Source organism: Schistocerca piceifrons, chromosome 2 (genome assembly GCF_021461385.2).
Source record: "Schistocerca piceifrons isolate TAMUIC-IGC-003096 chromosome 2, iqSchPice1.1, whole genome shotgun sequence".
Lineage (NCBI taxonomy): Eukaryota > Metazoa > Arthropoda > Insecta > Orthoptera > Acrididae > Schistocerca > Schistocerca piceifrons.
This window is the reverse complement of record NC_060139.1, coordinates 42948792-42961169: the sequence shown is the minus strand read 5'-3', so window position 1 is coordinate 42961169 and position 12378 is coordinate 42948792. Positions and strand designations below refer to the sequence as shown.

Here is a 12378-nt window from a genome sequence, read left to right as displayed (position 1 = left end):
GTTGGTATAACCACTTTTATTATTTTGTATCAAAATTTTTCTTGCATTGTATGGTTTTTCAACTTTCAAGAGGTAGTTGTAATGAAACTATTTATGGTGAGATAAATGTGCTAACTGATCCTGGGTGATATGAAATGACTGACTCCCAAGTTGAAGACTCAAAACCGAGAAATAACCTACCACATAGCTACATGAAAATGTTTAAAAATCAATATATATGAACACTTAATGTAATTACAGTGATGATTGCAGACTTCTAAAAAGATAAGCAACAATAAACAATTATCTGTACTTCACTTTTTAAATGTGTGTTTCAAAGATGATTTTGCGCAAATACATTATTTCTGCGTCTCTTGTAGGCCTGCAATTTAGGGAATTTTTGCATAACTTATTTTACTGTTATTATTAGGCAGAAATAGTATATTATGTCAAGATCTTTCACAGCTACATTGCACTTGCTATTGACTGTTTTGTGCCCACTGATGCAGTCATTGTAGTAATCTTTGTTGCACTGTTAACCAACATCGATATTCCAAAATTATGTTTCATTTGGCACCATATGTAGGAAGTGTGTGCACCACATTCGCAACTCCTTGGACTTTGTGGAACATCTCAGCAGCCTATGGATCTTGGACACAGACATCATGGTCAGTTTTGATGTGGTGTCTCTATTCACCAGGGTACCACTTCAGGACACACTTGATATAATTAGTGAGAAATTTGACAGACCCTTGCTGGATCATTTCAAGCACATTTTGACATCAACATACTTCCTTTGTGGAGGCCAATTCTATGAGGAGACTGAAGGAGTGGCCATGGATAGCCCCTTATCTCCAGTAGTGGCGAATCTGTTTATGGAGAAATTCGAGGATGAGGCACTTACAACTGTTGCCTACAAGCCAACCTGTTTCTTCAGATATGTTGATGACATGTTCGTCTTCTGGCCACATGGCAACAGAAGACTGGATAAGTTCCTGGACCATCGGAACACAAGACACCCCAACATCAAGTTCACTGTGGAACTAAAGGGTGATGGTCAGCTCCCATTCCTCAATGTCCTGGTAAAGAGGAAGGCAGATGGCACCTTATGCCATAGTGTGTACAGGAAACCAACACACACTGACTTATATCTACAGGCTGACAGCTGCCATCACCCAGCACAGAAGCAAGCAGTGCTGAAAACACACGTACACTGAGCCAAAACACTCTCTGACCCAGACAGCCTGACAGCGGAATTAGAACATCTACAAAGACTGTTCACAGACAACGGATACTCCACCAGGGACATCCGCAAAGTTCTCCATCCCACCAGACGACCTGAGGGAACAGGAGAGCAGGAAGAAGAGACCAGGAAAGTAGCCTTTCTACCATATGCTGGGCCTAAATATAACAAAATCAGCAGAATACTGAAGAAACACGATATCAAGAGTGTGTTCTGCCCACCTAACAAGATAAGGACACTCCTCGGAACTGTCAAGGATGATTTAGAATTAAGGAAACCTGGTGTCCACCATACACCATGTGAATGTGGGATGTCTTACATCGGTCAAACTACCAGAACAGTTGAAATAAGATGTAAAGAACGCCAGAGACATACCAGGCTACGACAGGTAACTAAATCTGCAATAGCAGAACATTGCCCGAACCTAGAGGGCATGATGGATTATGACAAAACCCCTGATTCTGGGCTAGTCTCATTAATGAATCGATTGAAATCGAGATGGCAGAGAACTTGATCAACTGGGAAGCTTCATACTGCGTGGAATCCTGTGTTGGAACTACTACAGAAACAACGGAAGAAAGTTCCCTCCTCCAGGAATGAACTACAGATGTCCAAGGACTTAAGTAACGGAACAGAACGTCGTACACGATACCAGGGGGCAGCAAGCTCCTTGGAGGATGGCCATTATAATATGCAGCTTCAACAGCAGCTGAATGCCACAGAAAGTGCACCTCACAGGCGCATACTGGGTTCAGAGGGCCAGGAGAATCCCTTGGTCATGAGAGAAACTCGCCGCAGTCGCGGACAACATAAGGAACTTCAACAGAGCTATGATAGTGCTAGGATCGTGCCTATCGGGCACGGACCCAATAGGGAACGCCTTGTGTTGTCCACTACCTCAGAAGGGTGCTGCAATGGGTACGGACCAAAGAAGGCGCGTCTAGTGACTGATACCACCACCAGAAATGGCCACAGTGGGCGCTGACGGCATTCGGAGCCCCACACACCACCCAGGCATAAATATGAGACAAGGTCAGCTCGTCAATCAGTCTCAGGGAACACCTGATGAAGACACCAAGTTATGAAGTCGAAATATCGTGTTAAGAAGACACGGATCAGCAGCAGTACACCCGATTCTACGAGATGCTTTTTTGATGTATCGCACTTGTGTGTCAGTCACACTTACAATACTCCTTACAACTATCCCTTAGTCAACACAGCTGAGGCACATTCAGTACAATTGTACCTACACGCAGCCATGACATAATTTTGATGCAAGATATTATTTGACATCACATCCAGCAAGAATGTACCACATGATGTACTTAAAGCTGTCAGCTGTCACTCAGTTATACTAGTATTTACTAGTATCTACAGTTTTGACAACAGTGGAGTGCAACATGTAAAAAGAGTGTGAGGTAAGATTTTTTACCTAGGTGGTTGATCTTCTGCGATTAGATGATTGGAGGCAGTAGGATCTTCACAACACACGATGGCTACACTGCCTTGGAAGCCACATATGTCCAGCTCGATACCTTTGTACACCTTGTGGATAGCTGATGGACATAAACTGATATGCATGCACTTTCCAGAGCCTCCATTCTTTAGCTGGCACGGTTCATATTCTGTAACAATAAAAATAGGTGTAACTGAAGTAACAATGCTCCTTTAAATGATCTAAAGCCACCTGCAGTTGTCCATTTTCTCTATTTGTTATACAATTCACCTTTACTAATGATGCTAATGATATGGATTTGATTATGACTATGTGCCATCAACAAATTTTTGGTGAAGACATTTGATACAGGGCTAAGATCAAAATTGTGTAATTACATCACAAATAAAGAAGCTTGTGACAGCTTCATGCAACATTAAATCTTTTAAATAATTCAGTACAGCTGTGGACCCAGTATCAATGGAGGTCATCAAACGATATTCCCTTGCAGTACCTACATGAACATAGGGTAGAAACCACTAATGTAATGGCTTTAAGCTATCACTGGTAACTACAGCAAGCCACAAGTTTTGTAATAATTTCTGAAGCCCTTAAACATATTTTCAACTACATTAATGTGAAACTTTGAGAGATTCAGACAACTCTCTGTCAGCAACAAGTTAGAGTACCCAGTGCACTGTCAATTTATGTTGTGTGTACTTCAATATTCAGTGTATCAGTTACAATACCCACAAACAATATGACTAACACATCTACTGGCATACAGTGTTAGTTTGGTAGTTGTATTAAAGCAAACTAAATTTGTATGTTGTACGATACAGGTGGACTCTTGCTTCTTCTATTGCAACTGTTGTCTGAACTGCACGATGCCTCCCAACTGATTTAATACAAACCTCATTTGATATTATTAGTAAAATACACACATCTGTTTTATCTAGTAAGAAATTCATCAATAAAGCAGAAGCAATTAGCCACCAACAAATCCTTTACACATCACTTAAACTGTACTTAATTAGTAGTTAAATTTCTTATGGCTATCTGCCAGTTACTGAAACTGGACACCCTTTTGGACTAAAGTAAATGACTCTACTGATTCTTTGAACTGAGCTGTTGATTTGAAAAGAGACCTATGTTCAAGGGGTAATGTCTTCGACTAGCAATTAAAACTTCCTTGGTCCCAGTTTAAGACCCTGTAATTGCTTAAATTTTGAATAAAAATCATCAGCAGTGGCAACCATAGTCTTCCAGAATAAGAAGTCACATCCATTCTGCCAAAGGCCTTGTCAAAGAGGACGGATAAGCAGACACATTCAGGGAATTCAGGGACTCTTTAAACCTTGGGGTAGGAAACTGCTACTAAAAGGCAGAAGAAACGGCACTGATCAAATGCATAAGGATGAAGAAAGCAATGGAAACCACTGCATTAAAGATACACAATGTGTGTCCATGAGACATAAAGCCTGGGAAAAAAAAAAGTTGTTACACTCTCTCAAGCTCTCCATTTGGATCTCTGGGAGGGAAATGCCATGAGGGAGTTGAGCATGTGAAAAAGAGGGAATAATCAACAATAGGATAACAATCTGAGAGTTGGAGCTTGGAATGTCAGGATGTCAGAAGTTTTGCACGTGGTAGGCAAGCTAAAAACTCTGGAAGGGGAAATGCTATGGCCCAGTCTAGATATAGTGAGGTCGGTGAAATGAAACAGAAAGAACACAAGGATTTTACATCAGATGAGTATAGGGCAATATTAACAGCAGCAGAAAATAATATAATGGAAGTAGAATTCATTGTGAATAAGAAGGTAGGGCAGGGGCTGATTTATTGTTAACAGTTCGGTGACAGGTGCTGTTATCAGGATCGACAAAAACCAATACCAGCAACAATAGTTCATGTACATTTACTGATGTTGCAAGCAGAAGATTAAGGGACAGAAAATGTATATGAAGATATTGAATGGGTAATTCAGTATGCAAAGGGAGATGAGAATCTAATAGTCATGGGAGATTTGAATGAAGTTGTAGGGGAAGAAGTAGATGAAGGGATTATAGGAGAACATGAGTTTGGTGGTAGAGATGAGAGAGGATAAAAACTAATTGAGTTCTGCCATAAATTTAAGCTTGTGACAGTGAATACTCGGGAAACAGCTGGGAGAGACAGGAAGATTCCAGATAGAATGTGTCATGGTCAGGCAGAGATGCCAAAATAAAATACTGGACTGTGAGGTGTACCCAGGACAGATATAAACACTGATCAATATTTAGTAATAAAAATGAGTAGGCTGAAGTCAGTAAGAATCAATGTGCAAAGAAGTGGGATATGGAATTGTTAAGGAAAGAAGACACATGCTTTAATAACTCTGTGGCTATAGATACTGTGATAATGAATAGCTCAGTAGGCAGTTCATTTGAAGAGGAATGAACATGTATGAAAATGGCGATCATAGAAGTCAGAAAGAAGAACATAGGTACAAGGAAGGTAATTGCAAAGAAAGCATTAGTAACAGTCTGGGCTTGTGCAGCAGCATACATAATCTTGTGGGTGCACCGCATCCACCTAATATTTAGTTTGATAAAACAAAATAAAATAAATACTTCTCACTTGCCTTTATCAAAACATAATGAGCTATTAAAATGCTGAGATGAAAGTTAAATCTTCTGCCCTCTAAAACATATCTGTTTGTCTGAGATGTCATTGTACAAATGCAACAAAACAACACACTCCACACTCCCCCCTTCCTTGCCTTTCTCTGTCCAAGTTGAAGACACTCCCAAGAATAACAACTGCACTGTACAATGAATGGGATCCTATCTTCTTGGCTTGCTTTCATGTTTCGTTACAAGTGGCATGCTACAATATGCTGACTCTATTTATCAACAATTGTTTTAAAATAACTGCTTGTCACTACTGGGCAATAATAAAGAATGATGTGAGATACAAGGAAGCTGATTGTTACAGACTATCTAAATAGTAATTTTCTTTTTAACAAGACAGCGGTGTCATTTATGGTTTCAGCGAAATTGTTTTCATGTAATCTGGATTGCTATCATTTTGTTTGTTGAGACAATGGCTTGAAGCACATGGTAGCTTATATTGTAGGCTTAAGGGGTATTAGTGCATTGATAGCTAGTACAAAGTAGAGGTGTACTGATGGAATGCGGCAGTCAAAAGCTCTTTGTCAGTCAAAAATTACCTCAGTTTTCAAACGTTGTGATTACTGGATGTGTGTGGAAAGCTGAAACACAACATTGAGAATTGCTTCGGTACATATCTCTTTGTTTATATTGCATGGGAATTACAACACACTCTAAATTTCTATTTCTATCTGCTGTAAAGAAAGTTACGTTAGTTTACGGTACATTACACATTTTATATTAGGAGGTAAGGATTTTTATTTTTGAAGACGGGCCCACATCAAATACGATATGCCTCTGGATCTGTTGATTTGCCCAAATACATTTTAACCAGAGTTTGCTCTCATTTCTATTGCTTTTAAGTCAGGTATAGTACTGACTGAGTTAGGGCAGTCTCAGCATATGCTTGTAGTATTTTATTTATTTAATTTTATTTAGTCCTTCAAATCCTACATGTATAGAATATATACAAGGATATTGGACATGGTTAGGTATTTACAAGATAAAATACAGTTTGTATTGCAATCCAAAGGACTAGATATTGAAGTAATTTAGCAAAGATTCATAGATACAACAAACATTACGGGCAACATAGAAAGTAGAATATTGATAATGCATCTTTATTTTTGTTGTTTGGCTTTTATATATTCTGTCAGACTGTAAAAGCAATGATCAATTAAATATGCCTTTACTTCAGCCTTAAAACTACAGAGTTTACCTATTGATTTTATATGGTTAGGTAGATTATTGAAAATCTTTATCCCAGTATATAGTGTGCCTTTTTGGCACAATGATGTTCTCACCTGTTTCATATGAAGGTCAGATTTTTGCCTTGTATTGTGTGCATATATATCTTCATTTTTTAATAAGATATCTGGCTGTCTATCGATATATTGTTTGATGAAAACTGATGTTTTGTAGATAAAAATGTAAGGAAGAGGAAGAACTGACAGCTTTCCGAATATGGGTATGCATGATTTCGTATTGTGTACCCCTTCAATAATTCTTAGTATTCTCTTTTGCATCCTTAAAAGTTTAATATTTGTTGTTGTATTTCCCCAGAAGATTATACCATATTTAATTACAGAGTGCACATAGGAGTAGTATACATTTAACAGGCTGGCTTTGCTGCAACAAGTTTTTAAGATCCGTATCATGTAACAGGTTTTGCTTAGTTTTCTTTGCAAATATTCAATGTGTAACTCCCATTTTGTGTTGTTCTGGAGCCAGAGTCCCAGAAATTTAGTGCTGGCAACACTTTCAAGAACTCTGTTCCTAAGTTCTAATTCTACATTTGGGTGGTGTCTTCCTTTTACATTATAGAAGTTCAGTGCTACTGTCTTTTCTTTGTTTATAATTAGCTTGTGGGTCAACCACTGTTCTACACTGTTCATTGTTTGGATAGCGGAGTCTTTAAGTTTTTCTTCTGTTTTACCACTAATAAGGAAGCTTGTATCATCTGCAAATTGGAAGGTAGTTTGGCAATACCTGTTGTACATAAGATCATTGACATAGAGGAGAAACAGAATGGGTCCTAATACTGATCCTTGAGGGACGCCATATTTCACATTTTCATGTCCTGAATAGTAGTAGCTGATTTTGTTATGGTCAGTATATTGCACTACAACCACCTGTTTGCAACCACATAGGTATGTCTTGAGCCACTCATTGGATATACCTCTAATTCCTAATTGGTCAAGCTTCTGCAGTAGGGGATTATGGTCAATGACATCAAAAGCTTTAGATAAATCAAGACATATGCCTGTCACAAACTCACTTGCATCCAGTTTAGTATAGATTTCATTAAGAAATTCAAATATTGCACTTTCAGTTGAATAGCCTTTCCTGAAGCCATGCTGTGAAGGAGAGAGAATTTTATTTTTAGTTAGACAATCAGAAATTCTCTTATAAAAAACTTTTTCTAAATTTTTTGAAAATACAGGCAGTAGGGCTATTGGTCTATAATTTGAAACACATTCTGGATTTCCTTTTTTGAGCAGTGGTTTCAGTTTTGCTGTTTTTAAGCATGAAGGGAAGGTTCCTGATGCCAGTGAGCTGTTGCACAAGTGTGTCAAGGATTCAGCTAAGGCAAGACAGCATTTTTTAATAATTCCATCTGGTACTCCATCAATTCCACATGAGTACCCTGTTTTCAAGGTTTTTATAACTGATAAAATTTCTTCAGTTTTTGTGAGTGAAAGGAACAAAGATGTAGACACATTTCTTACACTATTGCATGACGGAAGTGATATTTTGTTGTGTTCTTCCAGTCCACTTACCAACTACTGTTCACTTATGTTTGCAAAATATTTGTTGAAGGTCCCTGCAATTTCTGTTGGGCAAGAAATCATTTGTCCTTCATAACATAAGTTCGTATTTTATATTGTTTAGTTTCACTTGTTTGATTTTTTATAACTTCCCATATAGCTTTAGATTTGTTTTTTGAATTGTTGATGTATTTGCCATTGTTTTAGCTTTCCTTACAACATTTTTGAGGATCCTCTTGTAATTTTTCAGGTACAAATGAAATTCAGGAGGCATTTTCTGTGTCTTTGCTATATCATGTAATCTTCTTTTCTCTGCACAAGAGATTCTAATACCTGTTGTAATCCATTTGTTATTTTTGAAGTTAGGTTGACATTTTTGTTTTTTAATGGAAATGCAGCTTCAAAGTATGACATGAATATTTCCATGAATTTTTCAAACTTTTTGTTAGTATTTTAAGAAGTATACACTTCATACCAAGTTTCTTCACTTAGTCTCTGTACAAAAAGGTTTATTTGTATGTTAGTGAATTTCCTTGCTTCTTTTACAACTTTCTCTATTTCAGTCGTTTCACTTGGGATGTGCACAGCAATAAACTGTGCATAGTGATCACTGAAGCCAGTATTAAGATTTCCGGCACAGAAATTGTGATTTACATTTGTGTTTATTAATATCTGATCAATTGTTGAGCTAGTCGTTGGTGTAACTCTTGTAGGAGAGTCTATGGTGGCTTTTATGTTATATGTTTCCAGTAGGGTCATCAAGCTTTGCTGGTCTTTTGAGATTTCTTGAAAATCAATATTAAAATCTCCACATATGATCACTGTTTTGTTGAAGTTTTTTTATAGTATTTAAAGCTGCTTCTAGTTGATGACAGAAATCATTTAAGTTCCCATCAGGGCTCCTATATACACAGATGATTATTAATATTAATGCAGAGAGTTCAACTGCGGATACTTCAAAAACTTTCTCTTCAGCTAACAGCTCAATGGGTTTTATGTTACAATAATCAATGCCACTTTTAACAAATATACATGACCCTCCATGACTGGATGTAATTCTAGAAAATGATGATGAAAGATTGAAGTCTGCAAGTTTTGTGACTGACATTGCATCTTTAGGCAGCCAGTGTTCAGTTATACACATTACAGAAGCGTTTTTTAGCTCATCGGTACATAAAAGTTCAACTTCACTTAATTTGTTTAGCAATGATTGGACATTTTGATGAATCAGTATGAAATTAAAGGATTTGTTAGGCTCTGGCACATTATTAGACTTTGGCATATTTAATTGATCACTTACCTTTACCTTGTCAATAAAAAATCATTCAGGTGTGCTGGAAGTACTGCTTTTTTTTCCCCAACTGCACCTAATCTTCTATTATCATCTGCAGCAGAATTTTCTTCTGTGTCTGGCTCCCCTGGTAGTTGTTCAGCTGCTGATCCTACTGTTGATAATATTGCTGCTGGTGTTAGGGCTGGGTCTACAATTGGTAGAGCTGTTACTGCATTCATTGTTGTTGGTGTGCCTGAATATTGGAGGCACCTTGTTCCTTCTTTTGTTGTAGATGTTGGTGAGTAAGGTCTTGCTGTTGTTGTTTCCTTCGAATATTTGGGGGGCCAATCCAGAATGATTTTACTTTTGAGTGTTTGATGCCTCTTGATGATAATTTCTTCAATTTTTCTGACGAGCAATTTTTTCCCCATGTTGTTAATGTGCAATCCATGTAATGTGTGGAATCTGCGCCCAATATTGTTAACATTTACGAGTTCTACATTTCTGAAATGTTTGCAAAGTAATGAAATTTGTTGGTTGGCACTGATTATTTCTTTATTTACGCATGACCAAGACGGTAAGTCATGCCGATGTGGGATGTTCAGCACTAAAACATTTGTGTGTCAACTGTCCTAAGCACCTTTTTAGTTCTTGTTTTGCTTCGTGTGTTTCGTTTTTATATACATCATTTGACCAACCAATTAGCACAACAAAGTCTTTAGAGGATAAGTCAGCAACGTCTGTGGATCGTACATGATTGCAAACTTCCGACCAGGCTTTATGTAAGCGATTGTTTGTACACTGGACTGACCGTTCAGAAGGCGAGCAAATCCATGACCATGACTGTCTGACATAACAACTACTTTTCTTTGTTTAGGTTTCTCTGCATGTTTAGAAGGCCCACCGGCATTATGGCCAAACAATTTGGTATAAACGCTGGACAAATACTTGATATTTAGGTCACGCAATTGTTCAGGTCTTTCAGTTTCATTTCCTTTCATAACAGTAGTTGAGTTGTTAGACATTCTTTTGGATGTATTACTCTGCGTATTTGTAGTTTCATATTCGGCTCGGAAGTTAGTTTTATCACATGCACAATGTTTCTTATCTTGCACAGTTGATTGCACACTGAACCTGCTTGTAAACGTGATACTAGGCTCATACAATAAGCTTCGTTGAGAATGAGGCACTTTGTTTTTCACTTTACCTGGAATTTCATCGTTACTGCGAGGCAAGTTTGATGTAGGTTCACACATTCCGGACGTAAGTTTTTTTAGTTCGCTAATCAGAGTATTAATGGTTAGTTGCAGACCACGTACACGATCATTTAACTTTCCGATTTCATCACTACAATTCGTGCACACGCTGTTTTTATAGGTGTAATTTTCATTTTTTTTTTTAGCATGAACACTATGTATATCAACACTAGCCGCCATAGTACCAGTATATTTTACTTCATCACAGCACAGATCTTTATGACACAGGTAGTGTTCATAAAAGATCACAAATGAAGGATAATTATTTTTAAAAATGTCGAGATTCCCCAGAAAACATATACTACATTCCACCAATGGTATGTACCCACAGGAAGTTTGGAAAGTTGCTGCCCTTGCTTGACTCACAGAAGAAGGAAGTACAAAAATGTTCAGGCAACTTCAGGAAGTCAGTTAGGAATGAAATAAATAGTAAGTGCTGGGAACCTAATGTGACACAACTGAATGAAAAAATGTGAAGATATCGAAAAGAAATGATTTTCAGTACTGACTCAGCATATGGGGAAACTCATAAGCTTTGGTGAAACTAAAAGCAACAGTGATAACATTAAAAATGCATTGGGTATTTCTCTGTTAAATGCAAAGGAAATAGTGAATATTTGGAAGGATTACACTGAAGGTCTCTATGAGGTGGAGGATTCATATGATCATATGATAGAAGAAAAAGCAGTGAGAGTTGGTAGGGGATCCAGTATTAGAATCAGAATTTAGAAGAGCTTTGAACACTTAAGACCAAATAAGGCACAAGAGATAGTTAACATTCCACTGGAATTTCTAAAATCAATGGGAAACCAGCAACAAAATGACACACAATCTACTTATGTCCCATGCATCCAAGTAGGTGGTAAGAATAACATACAGCAAAATCGAAAAGAAAACTGAGCGGCTGACGGATGGGATCAGTTTGGATTTGGATAAGGGAGTGGCACCAGAGACACAGTTCCGATGATGCAATTGCTAATGGAAGCAACATACATCCATAGGATTTTCCAACCTGGAAAAGGTGTTCAACAATGAAAAATGGTTCAAGATGTTCAAAATTCTGAGAAAAATAGAGGTAAGCCATGGAGAAAGACAGCTAACACACAGTATGAACAGGAGTGAAAAAGGAACAATGAGACAAGAACAAAGTACCCGGATAAAAAAGTGTAAGACAGAGATGTAGTCTTTAGCCCCTGCTGTTCAATCTACACATTGAAGAAAGAATGACAGAAATTAAAGGAAAGTTGAAGAGTGCAACTGAAATTCAAGATGAAAGGACATCAATGACAAGGTTTGCTGATGGCAAGGCTGTCATTAATGGAAGTGAAGAATTACAGGAACTGTTGTATGAAATTAATAATGTAACACTTTAATCACTAAAGGTGGTGGCATATTTGTATTCAATAATATCCAGCAACATTAGGATTGATTTGATTGATTGATTTTATTTCGTGTTACATAGGTCCAACAGCGTTGGGTTCACAAGGATATGGAAATTGTTAGTTTTTTACAAATACAATTTGATGATCTTATAGCACATACAGACATTTGAGTACATAATTATATAAAAATTTATACGGTAAATTCTTTGAGCAGCAATACAGAAAAAAGACTGTACATATCTTCTTAGTATCATTAAAGCACTACAGAAAAAAACAGATACAGTGCACAAATGGATACAGAGTTCAAGTAAAATACAATTCTTACTGGCATGATTAAAATTTTACAATTTATTTACTTAAAAATTCATGTAGACCATAAAAACCTTTTTCT

At 37.3% G+C, this 12378-nt stretch overlaps 1 protein-coding gene across 1 annotated transcript in view; it reads right to left on the bottom strand.

The window, feature by feature from the left end:
- The window catches only part of LOC124775134 (serine protease snake-like), a 284183-nt gene that overhangs the window by 203008 nt on the left and 68797 nt on the right, over positions 1-12378 (bottom strand). The window contains exon 4 of the mRNA XM_047249974.1: positions 2655-2847. Within this exon, the coding sequence (XP_047105930.1) occupies positions 2655-2847 (193 nt within the window). The remainder of the gene's footprint in view (positions 1-2654; positions 2848-12378) is intronic.